Genomic DNA, 25,766 nt, shown 5'->3' on the forward strand with positions numbered 1-25,766 from the left:
GGTAGGCAGGTGAGTTGTTAGGAGCCAGTGGTCCCAGATTGTGAGAGGGATGTCCAACTGCCTAAACTGGCAGTCAGACATCCCCTGAGGGGTCCCATATTGGAGAGGGTGTAGGCTGGGCTGAAGGAAACCTCCCCACCCCCCATGCATGAATTCCGTGCACCTGGCCACTAGTGTGTGTGTATATATGTGTGTGTGTGTGTGTGTGTGTGTGCGCGCGCTTATACTTACATATATATAATTTTCTCCATTCCTTCTCTCTTTTACCAGTAGCCAATACTTTTGAAGACACATTTTCACATACAGATCCTTTCCTCTACAAACAAACTAGGCATATTAATTATGTTAAAAAATCGATGGTGACTGTACATTTGGTTTTATGACTTGGTTTTTCCTTCTATTTCATATGTTGTGAGTATTTTCCCTTTTAAGGAGAATTTTTTTCTTTTCAGCAGAGCCTCAGTCTAAGTAATGACTGCTCAGTGCTTTTCATATGGCTGTAACATAATAATAACCAGTCCTCCAGTGAGACGTTAGCCTGTAATTTAAAGGGGGATATCAGTGGGGGGAAACCTCACATTAAGGAAAAAACAAAAGTCATGACTGTTGACATTGGCCTTTTAGTCATTAAGAATGTGAGCTTTTATTTCCTAAGGCAGATGTTACACAGCTTTGGGGCTGTTGCTGGGGTGTAACTTATGTCAAATTTTCATCTCAGGAATCTGGAAGGAAGTTTTTGGCACTGGGCTGCATTAATATATTAGCCTAGTTGTTAGTTTTGGCTACCATCTTTGGAGCGTTTGAGATATTTTCATGCCCATTTAAGGTGGCATGAGGTTGAAGTAGTTTTAAGAGGAAGTAATGAATAAAAGGGATGGAATTAAGAAACTGACTTATATTTTGTATGTATGCTTATTTGAGGGAGGAGATGATGGTGGTAGTTAATTGCAATTAACACTTTGATTCTTAATTATGAAGCGGGGTTAAAATTGTTCAGCTTAGTAGTTTCATGGAGTAATTGATGATTGGACTCACCAGAGAAGTTTTCAGATATCGGGCTGGGAATGAATATTTGTGTTGTTTGCTATTTTATAAAATATTTATTTTTAGGAAAGTAATATAATCAATCTTTATAAGATTAGAAAGGGACAGGAGTAAAATATAAGTCTCCCAAGTGTCCAGTTATCTTTCCTAGAGGCAGCCACTGTTACCAGTTTCTTGTGCATTCTTGCAGAGATTTCAGATCATACGTCATATACCAGTATGTAACCTATAGATTATTGCCATTTTTCTAAACACAAATAGTAATGATTGTTTTGTAACTTTTTTTTTTCCATTGAAATATTATTTCTTGGAAGTTATTCCTAATTAATACTGCATTCTTTTTATATGGATGTCTAGTATTCCACTGTGTGGATGCACTGATTTATTTATGTTAATCTTCACCTAAGGATATTTTTCCATTGAGTTTTACAGAGAGTGTGAGAGAGACAGAGAGAGAGAGACAGAGAGAAAGAGAAAGAGAAACATCAATGTGAAAGAGACACATTGATTGGTTACCGCCCACATGCACCCTGCCCCGGGCCAGTGACTGAGCTTGCAACCGAGTTACATGCCCTTGACCAGAATCAAACCTAGGACCCTTTAGTCTAGGGGTGTCGAACTCAATCAGAGAAGGGGCCAAAATCTAAAATCCAGCCTAAATCGCGGGCCGAATGGTTTACTGAACAGTCATAAACTGTCATTGTGATGGAAACGCAGCGGAGTGCAGTGATGACAGCGTGGTGCGGGCCACATTGCAAGGCCTGGCGGGACGGATTTGGCCCGAGGGCCTTGTGTTTGACACATGTGCTTAGTCTGAGGGCTGACACTTTATCCACTGATGCAAACTGGCTAGAGCTGCACTGTGATTTACTTAACCAGTACTATATTGATGGCCATATAGGTCGTTTTCAGTTTTATTTTCATTAACAAGTCTGTAGGGAATAACCTTGTACATATATCATTTCAAACACATTTATGGGCATATCTGTAGGATCCATTTCTAGTGGTGGAATTGACAGGTCAAAGGGTACGAACATTTTAATTTTGGTAGAAATTTATTGCCAAGTTGCTCTAGCCATAGAGCTTGCAAAGTTTCAGATTTCACCAGCAGTGGATGAGAACACTGCTTCCTCACACCCGGGCCGGTCACAGTACGGTTGTCAAACTGGTAGGTTTTTTTCTTTTCTTTGCCAAATGGAGAGGTGAAAAATGACAGTTTAAGGTAGTTTTGATTTGCGTTTTTCTTATTTTGGTCGACATAGAATATCTTTTCATAAGTTGAACTCGATTTTTATTTCCTGTTCTATTTCCTTTATGTTTGTGTCCTTTGTCTATTTTCCTATTGGGTCGTTAATCTTCTTATCTGTTCATGGGAGCTCCTATGTATTAATAAAATGAGTGTCACGCCTTTTATTCTCCTTGTAATATATGACATTTATATTTGGTAATTTGTATAAAAATTATTTTGCTCTGCAGATTACTTAAATTTTTGTATCCTTAGGTTTACCAATTTATTCATTTAACAAGTATTTATTGAATACCTCGGATGGTACTTGTTCTAGGCAGCAGGCTATACAGTAGTAAAGAAAACAGATCCCAATTCTTGTTCCATAGAGCTAAGTAGAAGAGATAATCAATAAAAGAAGTTCAACAAGACTTATAGAGATAAATATATAATCAAACTTTTTGTGGCTTCGGGATTTTGAATCACAGTTAAAAGACCTTTTCCATTCCTAGAGTTAAAAACCTATCTTATGGTTCCTTATAGTGTCATGTGTTTTTGGTGTGTGTTTATATTTTAGTTTTAATTCTTTGATCCATTTGGAATGTTAGGTATGAATGCAACAATTTTTCTCCAGGTGCTCTAATAATTAAGGGAGGGCTGAGCTGCTGTAACCAAAGGACTAAAATGTACTATGGTTCAAAGAACATGAATGTTGAGTTTTTCCTCATTTAATAGTCCCAGCAGTAGCAAAGCAGGTCAGCAGAACATCCCATGTTCCTAGGTCCCTGTAATTGTCACTGCCGTTATCTGTATGGTCATAGCTGGCTTGCCATCGTATCTGGGTTCCCTCAGTGCGAAGGACAGAGGAGAAAGTCCGGGTCAAGTGATCAGAAGTTGCGCACATCACTTCTATTGCTGTTGGTGAGAACTTAAGTCATGTGGGCACTTCTGGCTGCCAGGGAGGGTGGGGCATGCAGACTCTGCTGGTCAGCGTGGGCCCAAGAAAAAAAATGGAGGGAATTCTAGTAGAAAATTAGCAGTCTGTCATGGGCTGATCAAACTGATTTTACTGAATAGTCCCAACTTTTCTCCTTTGGTTTCTTTTTGAATTATAAATTCCCAAACACATTTTGGTCTATTTCTGGGATATCCATTTACTTTCATTGATCTCTATGCCTATGCGTATACTAGGATCACAGTTTGTGTTGTTTGTTATGTTTTTTTTTATTTTTTATTCTTGGAGCTTAATATGATTTTTTCTTTCTTTTTAAAAAAAATATATTTTATTGATTTTTTACAGAGAGGAGGAGAGGGATAGAGAGCTAGAAATGTCGATGAGAGAAACATCGACCAGCTGCCTCTTGCACACCCCCTACCGGGGATGTGCCCGCAACCAATGTACATGCCCTTGACCGGAATCAAACCTGGGACCTTTCAGTCCACAGACCGATGCTCTACCACTGAGCCAAACCGGTTTCGGCTGATTTTTTCTTTTTGATAGGGGTAGTTCCATTCTATAGAATTTTCATATTTATTTGTGTATGTATGTTTAAAAAAATCATATTCACTTTAAATAAATATACCTAGTCATCACTCCCTCCTCTCTAAAACCTAGTAATATTATTATTGGGATAGGGTAAAATGTGTGGAAGTACTTTGTGAGAAAGGGTTCACATTTTTATGATGTTAATTTTTCTTATTTGCTGATAACGGTGTACAGTGTTTTGGGAAAATTATTTGGACTCTTTGACCCAGGAAACTTACATAATTGAAGTAAGTGGGAGGGAGGACCATTGTATCATATGATGTTGTGTTATGTTTATTTTGACTTCTGATTATGACTGATGCCTATTTCTTTTTTAAAAATTAGTAAACTTGGAACTTGAAAAAACAACTTTTCTATTTGAAAGAAAAAAATGATATTTCAGGAATTTATTACATAAACTTATTTGTAACACAGATCTGTCAAATGTTTGCATTTGTTCATGATATGGAATGCTATTATTTCCTTATCATGTGTGTGTGTGTGTATGTTGTATGTGTTAATCTGTACCTTTTTAAGACAACAGCTTTGTTCTCCTTTTCTATTTTTCTTGTAAAATAAAACTCACATACAGATATCCACACAAAGCGTATGTAGCATAGTGAAATGATAGTAGGGTGAGTATTTTTGTGACTACCAGGCAGGTCAAGAGACAGAATGCTAGCAGCTTCCCCAGTCCATTGACATATTCTATGCCATTCATAGTCTCTCTCCCCCTGATTAGTATCCACTTTCCTAATTTCCATAATAACCGCTTCCTGGCCTTTCTCTATGGTTTTATTACTCTCATGCATATATCTAGCTACTATAGTTTAGTCTTGCCCATCTTTTTATGTCTTTAAGTCTCTTAAACCTCAGGTTCCTCTTCTTTTTTTTTTAATTTAATTTTATTTATTATTATTATTATTATTATTTTTTTAAATATATTTTTTATTGATTTTATACAGAGAGGAAGGGAGGGAGATAGAGAGTTAGAAACATCGATGAGAGAGAGTCATCGATCAGCTGCCTCTTGCACACCCCCTACTGGGGATATGCCCGCAACCAAGGTACATGCCCTTGACCGGAATCGAACCCGGGTCCCTTCAGTCCCCAAGCCAACGCTCTATCCATTGAGCCAAACCGGTCCCGGCTCAGGTTCCTTTTCTATTCCCTTCCTTTCTTCACAGTTTGTTGAAGCACCTAATCATTCTATCTCTGTGTTCCCACTGGCTGGATTCAGTGATTGCAACCTCATAGTCCAATACATTTTATTTTATTGATTTCAGAGAGGAAGGGAGGGGTAGAGAGAGATAGAAACAACAATGATGAAAGAATCATTGACCGATTGACTCCTGCACACCCCACACTAGGGAGCAAGTTCATAACCCAGCATGTGTCCTGACTGAGAGTCAAACCGTGACCTCCTGGTTCATAGCCCAACCACTGAGCCACACCGGCTGGGCCAATACCATTTCTTTTAGTAAGAAATAGTATTTTTACATTACAATTTGGACACCAGGAGTGTTTGCTGCTGGGTAGATCATTGTTTCTAGGCCTCTTTAATGAGAGAGGATTAAAACTTCCAATTCCAATTCAGCTTGTAAGGCTCTCATTTACCCTTTTTTTGTATTACATCTGTATCTCCTTAATTCCACACAGAATTCTGCTTCTCCAGAACAGCAGGGGATGACAGGCTTCGAGTAAGTCTTAGTTACTCATTTGCTTTCTTCCATGGGATACACACAGTATTCTCAACATGGCCACAGGGCTGCCACCACAGTGCTACTTGTGATATCTGAAAAGCAATAAAAATAATTTTGCTCTGGTAGGCTATCCCATCCTCCCACATTTATTTTTTTTATTTTTGGGGGTGTATATGGTTGTTGAAAATTAGGCAAATTATAATGCTGATCAGCTTTTAGGTGATATTTGGAGGAGGAATACTTGCAATTTTGTTAGGTGACATATTGTTTTTATATTGATGTTTAGGGAAAAAATCCTTATTTGTTAGAGACTTTGTGGATGAGATGATGTGACATTGGGGGTTCTTGTTAAAATACCCCAGGAGAGAATGGGCAGAATAGAGAAAATAAGAATACTCATTTTTGAAACTGGGTGGTAGGATGTTGTTTATTTTTGAAACTGGGAGGTCAAAAATAGGGTTTGTTATACTTTTATCTCTGTTTCTATTTTTATTCAAAATATCTGGAGAAAAACATTTAAAAAACAGTAGGGAAAGATGTCCATAAGGAAGGAGTAGACCGGGAGGCAGGAAATTTATCCTGGGTAAATGAGAGCCTTACAACCTAACCTGCTTGTTTGGTCTTACTTTGGTGACACTGAAGCTAAAACACTGTGGTGACATCTTGAGTGAGAACAAGGTTTAAGGGGTGATTGGCCAAAGAGGAAACTGCCATCCAAGGACATCGAGAAGATCCAAACCCTACCTAAAAGTAGATACCACAGAGAGAGCGGGGCCACTGAATCCCAGCCAGGGGAGAACCCGGGGACGAGGCGGTTATCAGCACCGCCATCCTGCAGAGCGGGACAAGTGAGATCTCTCATGCTGGGGCGTTCCTAGGCCTCATCCAGATCAATCGCATCAAAATCTCTGGGCATGAGGCTTGGGAACCAGTGCTGAGGAAGCTCCTTATAAATGTGAAGGATAAGGTGAAGTCTACAGTGAACTAGAGCCTTAGCAGGAGGTGTTTCAGTGATGGAGAGGAGTAGAGGGAGAACATGAGGGAGATGTGTAGATTGCTCTTTCTAGAAAGTTTTCTGTGAAAGGATGGAGAGAGATATGGGAGGACTTGGGGCTGAGGAGGTGGTGGTTGTTGAAATAGTTGTTGCTCATAATAATATAGGACAGATTGGCCTGTAAATGTGGAGGATGTGAATGGTCTTCATGGAGGAAGACTGAGTAGTCAGGCTAAGCATGAACTTAAGTCCCTTTCCTCCCAACCCCTATCAGAGAGGTTATTTTGGGGGAAGATCTTAATTTTTGATGGTCAGGGAAAGCTTGGAGACTGTCACCATGAATTAAATGTTCTTTTTATTTGTTATTATTTTGAATTCCATTTTAAAAGAAGAGAATTACCGAGTCTCTTCAGTGCCTCTGCTTCTCCTGTACTGACAGGGCCTCCGGCGGTCCCTGCAGAGAAGGCAGGTGGGGACCAGAGTGCCGGCCTGGCCACTCTTCTTCCTCAGTGCTCCCCCGCTCCTCCTCACACTCTCTGTCTTCTCTTTGGTTTCCTCTTCTTCATGCTAAACTGTTACTCTCACAACTCTAAAAGGGTTGCCTGGTACAGGGTGGTATGTTTCAGTGATTAGCTTTGCAACTATTGGAGGGATTCTCATGATTTCATAATCCCTGAGTTCGAAGATGGTGGAGAGAGGACTGAGGTGAAAATACTTCTCTTTCTGTTGTCCTCTGCCTCGGGACTTTGTTTAGTTTTAGATTTTTAATTAATCCTCACTTGAGGATTTGTTTATTTTTATTTTTTTAGGGAGGAGGGGGGAGAGGGGGAGGAAGGGAGGGAGAGAGAGAGAAGAGAAGAGAAGAGAAGAGAAGAGAAGAGAAGAGAAGAGAAGAGAAGAGAAGAGAAGAGAAGAGAAGAGAAGAGAAGAGAAGAGAGAAGGAGAGGAAAGGAGAGGGAGGAGAGGAGAGGGGCGGGAGGGGAGGAGAGGAGAGGAAAGGAGAGGAGAGAGAGGCAGACATCAATGTGAGAATGTGAGAGACATCGATTAGTGGCATCTTGCATGTGCCCTGACTGGGGCTGAATCTGCAACTGAGATATGTGCCCTTGATGGAGAATTGAACCCACAACCCTTCAGTTTGTGGGCCTGTGCTCTATTGAGCCAAACTAGCCAAGGCTGCTTGTGTTTTTAATAACAGATCAGATTCATCAGTTCTACCCTCTAAGATATCTGCCTCTTGGGAGCATCATCTATTTCCTAAATTTGTTTCTTTCTCCCCACTTAGTAGAGCACATTTCCTTTTATTATAACAAATGCCTTGTCATCGTTATTTAGTGTTTGGGTTGGGATGGGTGGTATTAGGTCACATCAGTTTTCTGGTCTCTTTCTACCCCTGCGTGGAACTGCCCCCACCTCATCTCCCCACCTCCTCCTTGTTTTCTGTCGTGGTCACTTGGATGCTAGCTTGTTCATCTCTGCACTGGCCCCATGTACATGGCTCATTTTCTTTCTCACAATTGTATTTATACTTTCGATGGATATATTTAAATGAACAGCTGTGCGTTTGTTGAGTCATACCACAATTATCTGATTCTGCTTTAGTGCTCAACTGGCAAAAACATATTTTAAGCTAAGCTGTGAGAGAAATCCATTAATCACATTCTAGACGGGAGAGGAGAAAGACCATGGTTTAAGAGTTCCTCTTACCATTTGCTACTGGATCTGGAGAGCATTGTGCTAAGCGAAATGAGGCAGTCAAAGAAAGACAAGTATCACATGGTCTCACACATATGTGGAATCTAATGAACGAAATAAACTGATGAACAAAATAGATCTAGAGACATAGAACCATGAACAGACTGTGGAATCAGGGAGGAGAGGGGAGGAGAGGGTCCATGGGGGAAAACAACAACAACAAGAAAAAAACAAAACAAAGCAGACATCAATAATACTTTCGATAATAAAGATAAATTTTAAAAAAAGTCTTTTTAAGGATTAATGTTAATTTGTTATTCCATGATGTTAGAGTAGATTGATTTGGATGCTATTTAAGATGCCACGTAGAATCCTAGCTGGTTTGGCTCAGTGGATAGAGCGTTGACCTGTGGACTGAAGGATCCCGGGTTCGATTCCAGTCAGGGGCACATGCCTAGGCTATAGGCTCGATCTCCAGTGTGGTGTGTACAGTAGGCAGCCAATCAATGATTCTCTCTCATCATTGATATCTCTCTCTCTCTCTCTCTCTCTCTCTCTCTCTCTCTCTCTCTCTCTCTTTCTCTCCCCCCCTTTTTCCTCTCCCTCTCTCCCTTCCTCTCTGAAATCAATAAAAATATATTTAAATTTTTTTTAAAAAAGATGCCACCTGGAGAAGCTTTATAAAGGAGTAAATAAGCATAAAGATTTAAAGGTAGCTTGGTAGGCATAAATCCCTGGCATCGTTGCTAGTGCTGCTCTGTTTAGATAGATAAAGGGTCTTCACAAGAGTTCCTTTCTGTAAAGACAATGGGTAGTCTTCTTGACTTAGCATTCTTTGAATTCATTGGCTAAGTATTTTGTTTGAAGTCTCCTGAATACCTAACATGTGATACAGAGATGTTATAACTTTCTTTTTCTTCAAATGTATTAATTGCTAGTGGTAGCCTCTGATTGAGTCTTTGGCTCCCATCAGCCAGTCTATTTTTCTCTTGACACTTCCTCGGGGTTCTTTCTGAAGGTTATTAATAGGCATGGAAGTATGGCTTTCCAAATAACGTCAATAACTGTTAGAAGACAGGGGTGGGGAGATAATGTGTCAATTTCTGACTTGTAGGAGATATATTTTCAAGCTACAGAAGCTGTCTCAGAGGTCACTGGGGATGGCTCTGGGCGGATCAGCTGGTGTCTGCAACTGGAGATCCAAGGAGCCCTTTCCAAATGGGATATTGTCCACCAGGGAGTTGTCTGCTCTGCCCGGAGCCTGCCAGCCGTCTTTTTGTTTGGCTGCCTCTCTTGGATGACACCCTTGAAAACTGAAATCCAAGTTACAAATGGTATCTTTTAATTTATCTCAAATACCTGGTTGCTTCTAGATTAAATTGAGGAGATGGAGCAACCTCCTTCTCCTCCCACCCCCCAGCTAATTTTCCTTGCCAGGCTGCACACAATTCCGTAAACCTTACCTTCCTCTTTCTACCCAAACCAAAGTGTAGCATAGACTGAGAAGTTAAGACGCATGCGTTTTAATTTACATTGAGTGCCTAGTAAGTGCCAGGCCTGGGTATAGAGCCATGAGCAAGGCTGAGCTTTTACTTCCGTGCTGCTTAAATTTTGGTGCGTGGAGGAAAGTGGTGGGGAAACACCATCAAAATCAACCAACAAACAACAAGTTTCACAGGCGGTAAGTGCTGTGAAGAATGCAGGGGTGAGGCTGGGGAGGTGGAGTGTGGATGGGAAGGAAGGCCCTGGCTAGGCTGGTGGAAAAAGGGTGCTTTTCTCACCTCCACAGAAATATGTCTCCTATTAAAGGGGGGGAGTGGGGAAGAAAAAAGAAAAAAAAAGAGAGGGAGAGTGGGTTTTGGGGGAAGAGAGAGAGAGAAAAGGAGAGAAAAGAAATATACTTCCCTGGAGCTGATGCCCCTTTCCCATTTACCCCCTTCAAATTCCGGTAGGTTAATCATAGTAGCCTTAGAATTGGGACAGTTGTGTCGGATGGCCAGTGCCTGAAACGCCATGTCTGGTAATGGGAGGACTAGAAAAGTCTGCACTGTTTGGTGAAAGGGAAAGTTGAGGCATACTTAGAAAGGAGCTAGTGGATTGTGACCGATTCTGAGGACTTTGAGGAAGTGGGATTTTAAAGGACTCAATAGATACATGTCTGAGAGTTTTGTATGTGTGTGTGTGTGGGGGGGGGGGGCGGTAAGGAGGGCATGGAGGATAACAGGCTTCTTCCTATCAGTAGGTTAAAAAACATGGTTCCAGCCACAGTTTGAAAACTGGAGGGCAAGGAGTGAGCCCTGAGCTGCCAAGGAGAATATCACCAAACAGCTGGGAGATGATGGGGTCCTATCAGTTGAAACAAAGCAGGAGAGCCATGGCTATTTGATACAGAGGGCATGAAGTGGAACACGATGGATAGTTTCCATGTAGTCAAGTGTGTCGAAATAAAACACGCCTTGAGATACCAGTAAGGCATGGAGTGGGTGACCAAAACGTTGGAATCTCGGAAGCTTAGTGTCGTTAATATCTATGTATCTGGTAGTGTAGTAAAGTCAGTTTCATTCGGTAGACAATTAAAGTAAATTTACTGGAGATTTATTGTTTCTTACATGGTAGCCTTAAATCGTTCACTTGCTTTTATTCAGTTAAGCCTGGTCTTCTCCCAGCCCTTCACAGATAAAATCAGTCTTCCCTCTCCTTTCCAAACCATGTCTTGTCACAGCTGGGATGTTTGCAGTGTAACTCAGTCAAAACGTTCCCCCACCCCTGAAATAATCCGTAATTAGTTCTTCTAACTACAGGATGAACCGACCCAGGGGCTGGATTTCAGTTCTATAGGACTTGTCTGGGAAGCTATTTGTATTCATCTATCACCAAAGATCAAATTACATGCTAATATTCTGAAAGTAACACCCACCAGAACCCTCCAGCAGCAGTGAAGTCTATATAAAACCGAGCCCTGGCAACTTACACATCACCAGTTCAGACAGAGTGTGGTGTTAAAAATATTTCACAGGTCATTTGTGAACTGGAGAAAAGACCCTGACTTAACTTATATGGTATGATGGCTTCGGTTTAGCCTTTCTTTGCAGCTATAACTGACAGCCCATGTCATTTTCACCCCTGGGAAGGCCCAGGTAGTTTGGGGCAAGCTGCCCTTGGTCTCTCTCTCTCTGCTTTTTGAGCATAGAAGAGGCATAACTGTTCTCACACAATGGCTGATTTTTGTCCCACTTGGAGGTAGTTATTGTAAGTATACCTTCCCCCAAAGTTTCATGTCTAGAATTTGTCTTACTGGGTCTAACTTTGTTCTAGTGCCTGATGTACACTAATTTCTGTTTTTATTTTGAGATGTGAGTTCTAAGAGAACTGAAATGTGGGGTTGGGGGATGTGATATAGAAATGCTGTATTGTCAAGGTGGTTTATTTTTTTTCTCCACACCAAGATCTTTTTTCTTTCTTCAGGGGCAGAGGGAAAACTCCTGAGTTTACAGAGTATAAAAAAACTAATTTTGAATTTAGAGAGATGGAAAGAGGTCATGATTGAAAAATGACCTAAATAACCTTGATTAAAGATTGTTTTCTAGCCGAAACTGGTTTGGCTCAGTGGATAGAGCGTCGGCCTGCGGACTAGAAGGTCCCAGGTTCGATTCCGGTCAAGGGCATGTACCTTGGTTGCAGGCACATCCCGGTAGGGGGTGTGCAGGAGGCAGCTGGTTGATGTTTCTCTCTCATCGATGTTTCTAGCTCTCTATCCCTCTCCCTTCCTCTCTGTTAAAAATCAATAAAATATATTAAAAAAAGAAAAAAGAAAAAGAAAAACTGTCCTGTAAGAACAGTGATAAGCCCCACTAGAGGTGAGGGACTCAGCTGGATAGTGTCATTCAAAGCATGGAGGGTGAATGTACAACCTGTCCTTCAAGTCATTCTAACTCAGAGGTTGTTAGATGCTGAATTAAGAGTATCAAGAAAGTCTTTATCGTACGAGTAGGTACTTAATAAGTAAATTATATCTTGAACCAATGGACAAACCAAATGAGTTTAGGTCACCAGCCCTGACAAATGAATATTTGGTAGAATTTTAGGAAGAGGTGAAAAATCATAGGGTTTATCTTATAACGTTCCCTTCATCTGCAATATTATGGATAAAAACTGTATGCTATTCATAAGTATAAGTTTTAGAAATAGCATTTATTTTTTGCCATAAATGAATTATTAATTAAATTGCTTAATATGAGTACTAAGAATTGACAATAAACGTGCATTATGCTCTGGATTACTTTGTGACCAATATCAAAATGCTTTGTGATTTTTTGTGTGTAGGGGTAATGTATTGGAGTGTATCTGTGGTTTTATCCAGCTGTAAAATTGTGATGAGCAAAAGAAATGCCAAACTTGGTCTCAAGCCCACACATGTTAGAAATTGAGCTAAACGTTAGCTCCTTAACTGGATATCAGACTGATCTATAAATGGAGTTTGAAAAATACCATGGGATTTGGAAAGCAGTTCTGCTCTGCCCTGGTGATATGCCTGTTTTTATAGAATTATCCTGGGAATACACTATCTCCCTAGATTGTAGTCCAGAGACATCTTAAGAGTTGGTACTGACTTAAAGAGTAGTTGAGTCAGGAGGTCCCTATATCTGAAGTATTAAGATTAGTTACTAGGGATATAGGGCCTGATTATCCAAGAGCAGAACGTAGATTGTATATACTGCAGACAAAAATTCATGCTGTGAACCTTTCAGATAATATTCTGTAATCCCCAGTAAGTAGCCTATGATTTTTTCAGTTGGGGATTTTGGCCTTAGAACATAAGGATTTGGTTGAACCTAAATGAGATGAGCAGTTGAGTACTTGGTTATGACAGGTTTATGTCTCATTTAAAAAATATTTAGTTGTGTCCATAAAATATTATTCCTATATTGAAAAAAAAAAATCTAATATCTTCTTCCTTGACCATAGATTTTGTTGATTTCCTTGATGTTAGAGAGGCTAATGAGATTTTTAAACCTGTGGAACAGTAGCATTTTTCTCAGGTAGTGGGTAAAACTCAGCCTAAAATGTACCATGTGGTATCTGTATGGTAGAAGAATTAATCAAATAAAGAATAAGGTGATGGTTCTCAAAGTGTGGTCCAAGTGGAACTCCCATGACTTCCTCAGGGGTTCCGTGAGATCCTCCTTCTTCCAGTGATATATGTTCAAGGCTGGATTAGCTATATGTACTTCAGCCAATACAACATGTTATAACAGATTGAATGTAGAATCATATATGAGAGTCCAGTTGTTTTCTATTAAGTCAAACATTATTGAGATTTGCAAAAATGCCAAACAGTGCCACTTTTTTTTCAGTATATTTATTTCTTTATTGTGTGTATGTTTTTTTTTTTGTTCTTTTTTTTGGCGGGGGGGCGCCTATAGTTGTTTTTTATTTATAAAAAACAAGCTACTATGCTTCTTATTTTAAAAGAAATACCTTATTTTAAAAATTCCCTTTTACTTTCTAATGGAGTAAATGTTGACAGACATAGCTCCCAGGGCCTCAGTATTTTTCAAAAGTATAAAAAGATTCTGAGACCAAAATGTTTGTAAACCACTGTAGTAGGGCATCCCTGAACTGTGAAATTATTACCACTTTCTTTTTCCACAATCAATATTTCTTTTTTGCCAACCCACATTTTTTACTTTAACTTTTTTTTTTTACTTTTAAAGATGGTATTATCTTTTTAGTATATTTTAAAATTAGAAATAGATCCTTGGGGCTTAAAGTTGGGATGGTAGGATATTGATATTTCTTAATAATTAAAATATGAGGACATTTATTCCAGAATATTCTGCTATCTACATTCTTTCCCCCTTTTCCCATATGTAATAGCTGAATGAACTGAGCAGCACAGACACTCCAGACACAGCAAAATGGCAACCAGGAAGTGATGCTGATGTTTCTTCCCCAGAGATTTTTGGCAGATTTTGAGCTTTCTGTCTATAAACAGTAGATTAGCTTGGGGACTGATTTTCTAACTCCTTTTTTTTCCTCTTTTTCTTTTTTTTTCCTGTTTTATACTTATGAGCCTAAATTAATATTTTAGTTTTGCTTGTACAATTATGATCTGTTAAGGGATATTTTGAGGCATGGGTTTTTCTTGGCTTTGTCATAGGAAAAAGTGCCAATGGTGATTGTCTTTTAGATTTTTTTTAATAGTGAAAGGATTCTTGGTTTTAAAATTTGAAGCTTGTTAACTTATAACTTTTACTATTACCTGAACAAATTTTACAGATTAATGTTAGAGGGATGGTGAATGTCTTCATCCCACCACTTCTTTGCAGGTGTGTATGTGCCTGTGTGCCATAGGAAAGGGCTGGAAGAGATTGCTATGTCTTTAGAATTTAAACTTAAATTGAGCTAATTAATTTAGAGGAAATTTAGATTCAACAAGTATTAAATGTGCATCTCCTTGGCTCTGGTAGCAATGAACAAAATAGACGGTAGATTTTGCTACCACCAAGTTTACAGTCTAGGGAGGCAAGCAGATATCCAAAAGCACACAGGTATGAACAAGAAATTATTAATTATGATAAATGCAGTGAGTGAAAGTTCACAGTGGTATATGAGAGTGTAATGAGGGCATCTGAGAGGGCAGGCCTGGTCCCTCCCAACTGCCCTCTCCTACTGGCCATCTTGTGGTGGCCATCTTGTATCCACATGGGGGCAGGATCTTTAATTACATGGGTGCAGCCATCTTGTGTATTGGAGTGATGGTCAATCTGCATATTACTCTTTTATTAGATAGGATAGAGGCCTGGTGCATGGGTGGGGACTAACTGGTTTGCCCTGAAGGGTGTCCTGGATCAGGGTGGGGGTTCCCTCGGGACATGGGGTGGCCTGGGCGAGGGGCCTGTGGTGGTTTGCGGACCAGCCATGCCTCCAGCAACCCAAGTGGAGGCCCTGGTATCTGGAATTTATTTACCTTCTACAATTGAAACTCTGTAGTCTGGAGTGGAGGCCTAGGCTGCCCAGAGCAAGTGGAAAGGTTGGCTTCCTCTGTTGCCGGGGGAAACCCTAGCCTGTTCTCTCTAGCTCCATAGCTGCACCATTTTTCTTGGGATTTATCTTCTATAATTAAAACTTTGTAATCTTGAGTGGAAGCCTAGGCCAGCCAGGGTGTGTGGAAAGATTGGCTTCCTCTATGGCTGGAAAAACTCAAGCCTCCCTCCTGCTCTCTGTGGCTATAGCCATCTTGGTTGGGATTAATTTGTATACTCGATCTGATTGGCTGGTGGGCATGGATAGTGGGTGTGGCCTGTGGGTTTAGCAGAGTGATGGTTAATTTGCATATTACTCTTTATTAGGTAGGATAGCCTACCTAGGGAAGTTCCTCCACCCTTCAGGAACTCTCAGTTGTTTTGTTAGCACTCATGTTTAACCATGTTTAATTTTTTACATTTAATTCAGTTTTTAATTATACAATCTTTTGGATGATTATTTGATTACCAACATAGACAGTAAGCTTATATCTTTCTAGAGGCTCAGTGCATCCGTGCACCAGTGGGGTCCCTCAGCTTGGCCTGCACCCTCTTACAGTCTGGAACCTCTGAGGGGATGTCGTTCTGCGGGTTTCCATGCTGCTCCCGCTCATCCTGGCTCCGCCACCGCTGCTTGGTAGCATGCTGCAGCCTTGACTGGAGGTCGGAGAGGCTCCTGCTGCCTCACCTGTGCTCCCAGCTGTGAGCCCGATGTCTGGTGCCCCTCAATCAGCTGAGCGACGCTCCCACTGTGGTCAGTGCACTGACCACCAGGAGGACACTTCTGCATTGAGCGGCTGCCCTTGTGCACGCATGCCCACCCCCCCTTGTGGTCAGTGCACATCATAGAGACTAGTGAAACAGTTGTTTGGTCATTTGGTAACTTAGGCTTTTATATGTATAGATTACTCTAAGTTTCTAAAGTCTAATAAACACTAGTCTCTCATTAGTTGTGGAAGGAAGAAAGAAAGAAAAGAAGAAAGGTGGGCCCTAACTGGTTTGGCTCAGTAGATGGAGCATCGGGCTGCAGACTGAAAGGTCCCAGGTTCAATTCCAGTCAAGGGCATGTACCTTGGTTGCAGACAAATCCCCAATAGGTGGTGTGCAGGAGGCAGCTGATCAATGTTTCTCTATCATCGAGCATACATTCTCAATATGTATGTTGGCTATAAGTTTTATGTAAAATAAAAACTATTCTAAAACATACATAAAATAAAAATTTTAGAGAGATTAAAGATGAAATATTTAAGGGACTGCTAATGGTGATGACATCTTATTAATGAAAATCTCAAGTCACTCAGAATAATGTTTATTGTTTATAATAAACATTTATTGGATGTAAGTCACTTTTTACGTATTTTTTTATTTTGAGATTGGGCATTCTTCTTTTTCTTACATTTAAAAAAGATGTTTTATTGATTTCAGAGAGAGGAAGGGAGAGGGACAGATGATAGAAACATCAATGATGAGGGAGAATCATTGGTCAGCTGCCTCCTGTATGCTCCCTACCAGGGATTGATCCCACAACCTGAGCATGTGGCCTGACCTGGAATCTAGCCACCACCTCCTGGTTCATGGGTCAATGCTCAACCATGGAGCCACACTGGCCAGGAAGGGAGACAACTTTATGACAGATTCAACTGAATGTTAACTGCTTTTTTTCTAGAAATGTGATTAATGAAAAATTACTTGGAAGGGAGAAATCAGCTTTCCATTTTCTTACCTTTCTCTACAGATTAATAACGTATTTAACCTGTAGTTTCTTTAATGTTTTAAAACCCATCCCATTGGGGGAGGACTTATTTTATTGTAACTAGCCAGTTCAAGCTGTAATTCCACTTCAATGAAACCTTAAAAGGGGTTGTAGTCTCCACACTTTCACATTCTATTTCCTACTCTTTCTGAAAGGTACTTCTTATACTAGACTATCATCAGGAATTGTGACAGAGACCAAATGAAGGCCCAAGTTATTTGTGGCTCTATTAGGTGAACACATTTAGTATAAGATAATACCTTTAAAATGTATTGATTGATTGTAGAGAGAGAAAGGAAGAGATTGAGACATTGATTTGTTGTTCCACTTATATATTCATTGGTTGATTCATGTATGTGCCCTGACTGGGCATTGAACCGGCAACCTTGGTGTATTGGGACAACACTCTAACCAATTTATCTACCCGGCCGGGGCTGTAAGGTAAATATTTTTGAATCTTAATTCCACAAGACAATGAGTTGTCTTGTATGATACATGTACCCTTTTGGAGACACGTGGTCCAGTGCTGGAGACTGACATAGACAATGAATTCATTCGGAGTGGTGTTAGACCCCTGGGGGGTTGAAATCACTGCTGAGAGAGAGGTGTTCCACCAAGTGTTTGTCCTTTGAGCTAGGTTATTAATGCAGGAGGAGGCAGTTGGGTAGGAGAGGGGTGGAAGAGCAGGCTTAGGGCATTTGAGGCAGATGGAACCAACGCTATGTTTATGTTCATGATGTGGTGTTGGAGGAATCTGGTTGGGAGGGCCCTGAGGGCCAAGATGAAGTAGTTTGTATGTTACAAATAAAGGCTCACTATAGACAAGATCTATGTGAGCATGGGCATAATAACAGTAAAAGGGGCTCACTCAAATTTCATGTTCTTTTAGTAAAAAAGGAAGGTACATAAATATGTCTCCTTTACTCCCCTTCCTCATCTTGTTAATAGAGAAGGGATAGGTTGAAATACAATTTTGAACAAATGGAATGAAGGCTGGTAAGAGAGGATGGGGGTGTGAAGAATGAACAACCAGACTACCAACCTCAGATTTTGGTCTTAAGAAAATGAATCAGGTACCACTCTAAACTGCTTACACAGCAGCAGGCTTTTGCTCTTTGCTTTGAAGATGTAAGAGTGAGATAGCACACTAACCTATTTATTAAAGAACTTCACCCATTTTCTTCTTCTTTTTTTTATCATGCAGAAAATTACAACTAGACAAAGGTTTAATTTTCAAAAATTATTTCTTGTAATAAAGAACTCATATAACCAAACTGTCATCATATTCCTGAAACTTTTTCAAGTTTATTCAACTGGAAAAGTTCTCTTTTGTAGTCTTCTTTCTCATAACATTGATCTTTTGCCAATGTAGTGTCAGGGTAGTATCAACTTGAAATTTTTTATCAGGTATCTTATTTTCTCTCAGTTACAGTTTTACATATTACACATCTACATGATTTCTTCCTGTCTTGGCTGTGTCTGTCTTCTGTTAAATTTGAGGTTGATAAAGGAAAGCATTGTTTTGCCAGAAGATGAGGGATACATTGTAGGTTTGCTTTTTTCCCCTTGGGGCTATAGGAAGAGCAAGGGGAAGTAAGGCTCAACACAGTAATTTGAATGATTTCAGTCAACCTAATCTTTATCATACTGTAAGAATGATTTCAGTCAACCTAATTTTTATCATACTGTAAGAACAGTCTATTCATGCTTCTCAGAGGTTTTAATTTAACACCAATTCTGCATTCAATAGGGTAAGATAAAATTCAAATCTAAGATCCTTTGGGAATGCCTAGCCTTATGTAGCTGAGAATTTTTCCTGTCCCTGTTGAGTTCTTTGTCAGAGGGTAGACTCAGAGAAAATCACCTTAGAGTGGCCACCAGCAGGAGGTACATCTGATTAACTCCTTAAGATAATTTGTTTAGATCTATGTAAAGGGTATGTGTTTAAATATACTAAGAAATAAGGCAACATATGTGAGGGGGATTTGTAAGAAAGGCCTTGAATGGCAGTTTGAAAGTGGTATGCTTAATTTAACTTGTCATCCTGCAGTTACATTTTTTTGTCTTACTTATATCTCTCTCTTTCCTCCGCAGTTGTACAATGGTAGATGGAGTGATGCTTCTTCCTGTGCTAATGATGATTGCTTTCCCCTCCCCAAGTATGGAAGGTAAGAGGCTCACAGCTGTTTAGGTAGCTCAAGTGCCACATGGTGACATTTCGGCCAAGGACAGATAAACATATGCCATGGTGGTTCTATAAGATTATAATGGAGATGAACAATTCCTATCACCTGGTGACTTCATAGCCACTGAAAGGTCATAGATCAACACATGACTCACATGTTTGTGGAGATGCTGGTGTAAACAGTCCTGCACTGTCAGTCGTAAAAAAAGTGAGCACATACAATTACGTATGGTACATGGTACTTGATAATGATAATAAATGACACTCTGTTACTGGTTTATGAATTTACTATACTTTTTTTTATCATTCTTGTAGAGTGCACTCTTTCTACTTATTAAAAAAGGTTTGCTGTAAAATCATATACTTTGTGTTTACCACAACATTTCATTGCATCATTTTCTCTTTCACATGACTTAATCTTGTATTGTTTTATACAGCTTGGGAGCAACAGGCTATACCATGTAGCCGAGTTATGTAGTAGGTTATACCATCTACGTGTGTATGTGCATGTTCTCTATGATATTTGCACAGTGATGAAATCACTTAAGGATGCGTTTCTCAGAACAAATCCCCATCTGTGAGTGGTGCAAGAATGTTCTGTGTATGGTTTGGCTTACTGTAAACAAGTTTGCTCTTAATCCTATCAGATTTAGCACTTCTCTCCTCCTCCTCTTTATTATGACTTTTTAAAACTGTTTTTTAGGTTCAGAGCAAAACTGAAAGGAACGAACAGAGATTTCTCATACCCCTACACCTCCACATACAGAGTCTCTCTTGTTATTAATATCCTCCATTAAAGTGGTACATTTGTTATAATTGATGAACCTATATTGACACATTATAATCACTCAAAGTCCATAGTCTACATTAGGGTTTACTCTTGGTGGTGTACAGTCTATGGGTTTGGACAGATGTATAATGACATGTATTCACCATTATCATATCATACAGACTATTTCACTGCTCTAAAAGTTTTCTGTGTTCCACCTATTCATCCTTTTCCCCTGCTACCATTAAGCACTTGCAACCACCAATCTTTTTACTGCCTCCAGAGTTTTGCCTTTTCTAGAATGACATATTGTTGGAATCATACAGTATATAGTCTTTTCAGATTGACTTCTTTAACTTACTGATAGGCACTTAATGTTCCTTCATATATTTTTATGGCTTTCCCCCCCCCTTTTTTTTTTTTTAAGCACTGAATAATATTCCATTGTCTGAATGTATCAGTTTATTCATTAAAGAAACATATTGGTTGCTTCCTGGTTTTGGCAGTTATGAATAAAGTTGCTATGAATATTGGTATGCAAATTTTTGTGTGGAATTAGTTTTCAGCTGCTTTAGATAAACATTATGATTGCTACATTGTATGGTAGAGTAGGTTTAGTTTTGTAAGAAATTACAACCTGTCTTCCAAAAGTAGCAGTACCATTATGTATCCCTATCAGCAATGAATGAGAGTTTTTGTTTTTTTTTAAATACATTTTTATTGATTTTTTCAGAGAGGAAGGGAGAGGGATAGAAAGTTAGAAACATCGATGAGAGAGAAACATCGACCAGCTGCCTCTTGCACACCCCCTACTGGGATGTGCCCGAAACCAAGGTACATGCCCTTGACCGGAATCGAACCGGGGACTCTTCAGTCTGCAGGCTGACGCTCTATCCACTGAGCCAAACCGGTTTCGGGTGAATGAGAGTTCTTGCTGCTCCACATCCGGCCACTCTTTGGCATTGTCGGCGTTCTGGATTTTGGCCATTCTACTAGGTGTCGGTTTAATTTTCATTTCCCTGATGACATATGGTGTGGAGCATCTTTTCATGTGCTTATTTGTCATCTGTGTATTTTTTCTGATGTGTCTGTTGAGGTCTTTGGCTCATTTTTAAAATCAGGTTGGTTTTTATTTTTTATTTTTTATTTTTGAGTTTTTATATGTTTTGGGAAACAGTCCTGTATAAAATGTGCCTTTTGCATATATTTTCTCTCAGTTTTTTGCTTCTCTTCTCATTCTCTTGACATTGTCTTTCACAGAGCAAAATTTTTAATTTTAATGAAATGTCTACCGTAATTTTTTTTTTTTTTTTCATGGATCTTGCCTCTAAAAAGCTATTGCCATGCTCAGGGACATCTACATTTTTTCTTGTTACCCAATAATATTACATTATGTGAGATTACATAATATGGCTTACATTAAATTTCTATTGGACATTGTGTTGTAAATAATTTGGGAGTCTATAGTGTAGGTTCTGGTGCTAAGCAATGCTGTTAAAAACATTCCACTAATACTGCGGTGATTTTAATTAGTGCCAAGAGGGTATGAAATAAAGATCCTGAATGGCAAGTTTAAAGGAATTAGAGGTTTTTAAACAGAAGAGAGGTTGGGTCCTAGGTTGAAGGGATTAATAAGAAGAAATGGGTTGGGACAATTTGATAGGTTAACAGTAGTTCTCAGCTCAGTGATACAACCTTCCCAGGGACATTTGACAATGTCTGGAGACATAACAGCTAAGTTTCTAGAAATATTCCTTCTTTTTTTAATTGCTAAACACTGATCACTACAACAAAAACTAAAGAATGTCATGGAATGAAGTTCCTCCAAATTCTATGCCTTTGGTTCTGTGTGATAACAAGAAGTGCCTCTGGGTTTCATTTGACTTCATGGATGTGGCGTGGTCAAAAGAAAAAGAATATGGAAGAGAAATTGAGATGGAAATGTAGTATGAATAGAGAAGTAGTGGAAAAGGAATGAGAAAAAGAGAAGGGGAAAAAGCATTTATTGACCAATATTATCAGCCATACCATTGGTTGCTTTTTCTTGCTTTTAGCTCTTAAGTTGCCCAAAGAATCCAGCAAATGTCTTTTTAATGCCACAGTAACAGTCCATATAATAAAATTCTAATATACTAAGTATCCGACTGTTTGACCAGTCACTATGACGTGCATTGACCACTAGGGGCAGATGCTTCAACCGGTAGGTTAGCTTGCCGCTGGGATCTGGCCGAGACAGGCTGGACGTACCCTGGAGACCTCCCATGATCTCTCCCTGACAGGTCAATCTTTCCTGCAGTCCTCTCCTGGCCTCTAAAATATTTCTTCTAATTAATTTCCTTTCCATGTGCATGAATCGATGCATCAGGCCTCTAGTATATAATGAAACGAGTTAGTCTGGCTGAAATGGAAACAGGTTACCACTAAGGTTTTGCCATTTAATCTACCACCATCGCTAGGAAGTTTACAAGAAGGGGAAAGAATACATATTCTTTAGCAGAAGTGGCTTTCTATTTATTTATTTATTTTTTTAAACAGAATATCCAATGAGTGCTACAACCTAGAGGGCTCTAATCATAATTGCAGTTGGCCTTAGTTGTGTCTTCTCTCCATAACTCAACTTGTTAACTGTCAAACACATATTCTATGAAAAGACTCTTTGTTTTTATATATTTACTAGGAATTTTTTAAAGCCACTGAGAACCCCTAATTGTAATACACACTAATATACTCAACATTAGTCATAAAGCAAATGTTAAGTACAAAATACTGAACCAAAAGAGGTAAATAATAGAGCAGATACAGAAAATCTTTCTATAAACCCCATTGTCTAGTGAAGAGCTTTAGAGTGCCAAGTTTAAAAGGAAGCAGAACTATGTTTGATATTTACAGAAAACTATAATGGTCCTTATTAACTGTGCTTCATTGAAGCTGATGGCATTCTTGGGGCGTAAGTAAGAAACTTGTAGAGATATTGTTCTAATATACTTTGTGTGGTAGTTACTCTTCATTGTCCGATACAACAACAGCAACAAGCTTTTTCTTCTTTGTCTCCCAGTTACTCCCAAATATCTCTTAAATACTGCCAAGGAATATTTTTATCTCTTCAAATAATAGGCTCCAAACAGTGATTGTGGTAGAGTTTGGCTAGTATGAGTGTACTTTAGGACATTGCTCACGTTCTATGCAATCCTAAATGCTCTGGGGCAGAAAAGACCAAATAAGTTGGGAAAATACTCTTTACTATAACTGCCCCTCTGATGATTAGAAGGAATATTTAGGGAGTGGCTAATATGTGTCAAATGTTGGGCTAACCTTTTTGTATGCATTATTTCCCATAATCCTCATGATGACCCTAATGAGGTAGGTTTTGGGGGATGTGCTTTGGAATTGGTTAAAACTCTTGCTTAAGGCTGGAGCCAATGAAAGGTCTGATAGACTTTGAGGAATAGTGTGTAGGAGTTTCAACCATTATCCATTTTCTTCAGAATTTTGCGTTTTTCTGGTACCCTAAATTAGCTACACCCACATTCACATTATATCTGGCACATGCTAGAATCCAGTGTAATCCCGTCTGCTGACAAGGTTGAGATGAAATCTTTTAATAGCACATGGTGAGGCTGCTTCACCTGAGTTGTGTTTTTCCTCTTGTCTCTCATACCGGTATTTCATTTTTCATGCTCATTATATATACAACTCTAGCTGCAGGAAGAGTTTTATTTGCTCTCACAGAGAAGAGCACTTGAGTCCTAATTACCCATATAGCCTTCCTTTCCCTTCCCATTAATAAGACTAATCATTCTCTAACACCACTATTATGCCGCCAGGGAGAAGTCCATCTTTGTTCCGGCACCTCCACGTTTGGCTTTCCCTTTGTCCCTGTGAGCATTTGCAGGTGGTGACCATGACACAAGTGCTTCCAATGCAATATTGCTTCTTCAGAAATATTTCAGAGCTAGGATGACCCACATTTTATTAAATTTGTAAGCCATCGTTAGATTTTATTACACTAAAGGAGTCTGGACTTTGCAGAGTTTTGAGCAAGAGGTTTTGGCCTAAATTTTTAGTATTGACTTGAAAAATTGGTTAATTTTTTTACAGATTTTAGTATTTATGAAGCTATCACCACTCAGACTTTCCAGCCCAATTACCCGATGAGGGGAGGATGGGGATAACTTCAATGGACTTTTTGTTAGAGACCATAAAGGTACCCCTCTTGGCCACTGGTGTGGGAAGAATAGAATAAGCCTTTCTTTGCATTTCTCATTATTGGGGATTCTGAAAGTTCCTGAAGGGGTGAGTGAATATAAGAAAAATGTGTTGGTATTAAATTTGTTGCTCTCATTTCTCATGACTATAAATTTATTCCTTTTATTCAGAACAAAATCTTTTTCATGGACTCATCATCAAATGAGACTTTTTGGGGGAGATAATTGAGAGGTACTGAGCTATTTGCCACTCCTAGGACCTAAAATGTAAACATCTAATGAAGCTGTACTCTTTAAAGATATTTCTTTATTGTCACATTTTCTTATCTAATGGAATGATGGTGTATTATTTGATGCAAGGTGAGTTGTGACAAAGCTTCCTTTTAGCTTTCCTTCCTGGGGAATGTTTGTTTCTTCTGTGGATAGTTAAACTAAAGTCACATCCAGTCTCTCTCTCCCCCCCACCTCCAGTGGATCTTAGAAAATGTCCATATTCAATGCAGATTTATATAAGAGGAAGTGGTAGTGGGGTGTGGGTAGGACTCTAAAAATTTAATCATGTCAAGTATTGAACAGAAGGGAAGACAAATCCAGGACCCTAGCTCATTAAATGATTTCTTTATAGTCAACAGTGAGTGGGCAGTGCAATAGCTTCCAAGCTTTTCTTTTACAAAGTTTGGTCCCAAGAGCGAAAGGATGAATGCTGTTTTCTTTTTATGGAAAAGCTAGCACAGCAGGAGATTTGTAGTCATACATGCACCTGTGATATTGTGATTTACAATCATTCAGATGACCAAAATATATTTCGTCTTCATACTCAGATCCTAAACCCCTTGGAATTTCCTAAGGGATGAAAGCAAGAATGGCATTTCTTGTTATGTTAATGAGGTAACTTTTGGATCCCACCCACCCCTAAGGGGTAGGAGCCAACCATGTGGTTAAGCTATTGGAACTTTTGGTCTCATTCCCTGATTTCTGGAGAAGAGGGAAATTGAGGTTGAATCAGTTGCCAATGGTCATTGACTTAGTCAGTCATAATTATGTAATGCAGCCTCCATAAAACCCTAAAAAGGACAGTTTGTCATTCCCTTTTTGGAGACTTTCTATGCTGGGGAACTAGATTGTGTGTGTCACCCTGGTGGCCCTCAACTTCAGGCAGATAGAAGCTCCTTTGTTTGGGACCTTGCCCTGTGTATATTTTCATCTGGCCATTGACTCCTATCTTTTAATATCCTTTGTAGTACATCAGTAATCTAGTGAGTCTATGGGTTTTCCTGAGTTCTGTGAGCTATTCTAGAAAATTAATTGAACCCAAGGAGGGGGTGGTGGGAATCTCTGATTGAGACTGGCGCCCGAAGTGGAAAGTGGTCTTGTGGGACCGAGCTCATTACACATGGGATCTGATTGAATTCTCAGATACTTTGCTGGTGTTTGAGGATTGCTTGATATGAGGAAGCGCGCCCTCTCTCTCTCTCTCCCTCCCTCCCTCTCTCTCTCTCTCTCTCTCTCTGTCTCTCTCTCTCTCTCTCTCTCTCTCCCTCCCTCCCTCCCTCCCTCCCTCCCTCCCTCCCTTCCTCCCTCCCTCCCTCCCTCCCTCCTCCTCCCACTCCCTCTCATACACACATACACACAAGTTGGGTCCA

At 39.6% G+C, this 25,766-nt stretch overlaps 1 protein-coding gene across 7 annotated transcripts in view; it reads left to right on the plus strand.

The window, feature by feature from the left end:
* Window positions 1–25,766, plus strand: part of ACVR1 (activin A receptor type 1) — a 129,367-nt gene that overhangs the window by 55,899 nt on the left and 47,702 nt on the right. For all 7 annotated transcript variants that reach the window (XM_036420941.1, XM_036420942.1, XM_045575693.1 and 4 more), the window contains one exon: window positions 19,059–19,132. In XM_036420941.1, the coding sequence (XP_036276834.1) occupies window positions 19,059–19,132 (74 nt within the window). The remainder of the gene's footprint in view (window positions 1–19,058; window positions 19,133–25,766) is intronic.

The sequence above is a fragment of the Pipistrellus kuhlii genome, unplaced genomic scaffold, assembly GCF_014108245.1.
Source record: "Pipistrellus kuhlii isolate mPipKuh1 unplaced genomic scaffold, mPipKuh1.p scaffold_m20_p_7, whole genome shotgun sequence".
NCBI lineage: Eukaryota > Metazoa > Chordata > Mammalia > Chiroptera > Vespertilionidae > Pipistrellus > Pipistrellus kuhlii.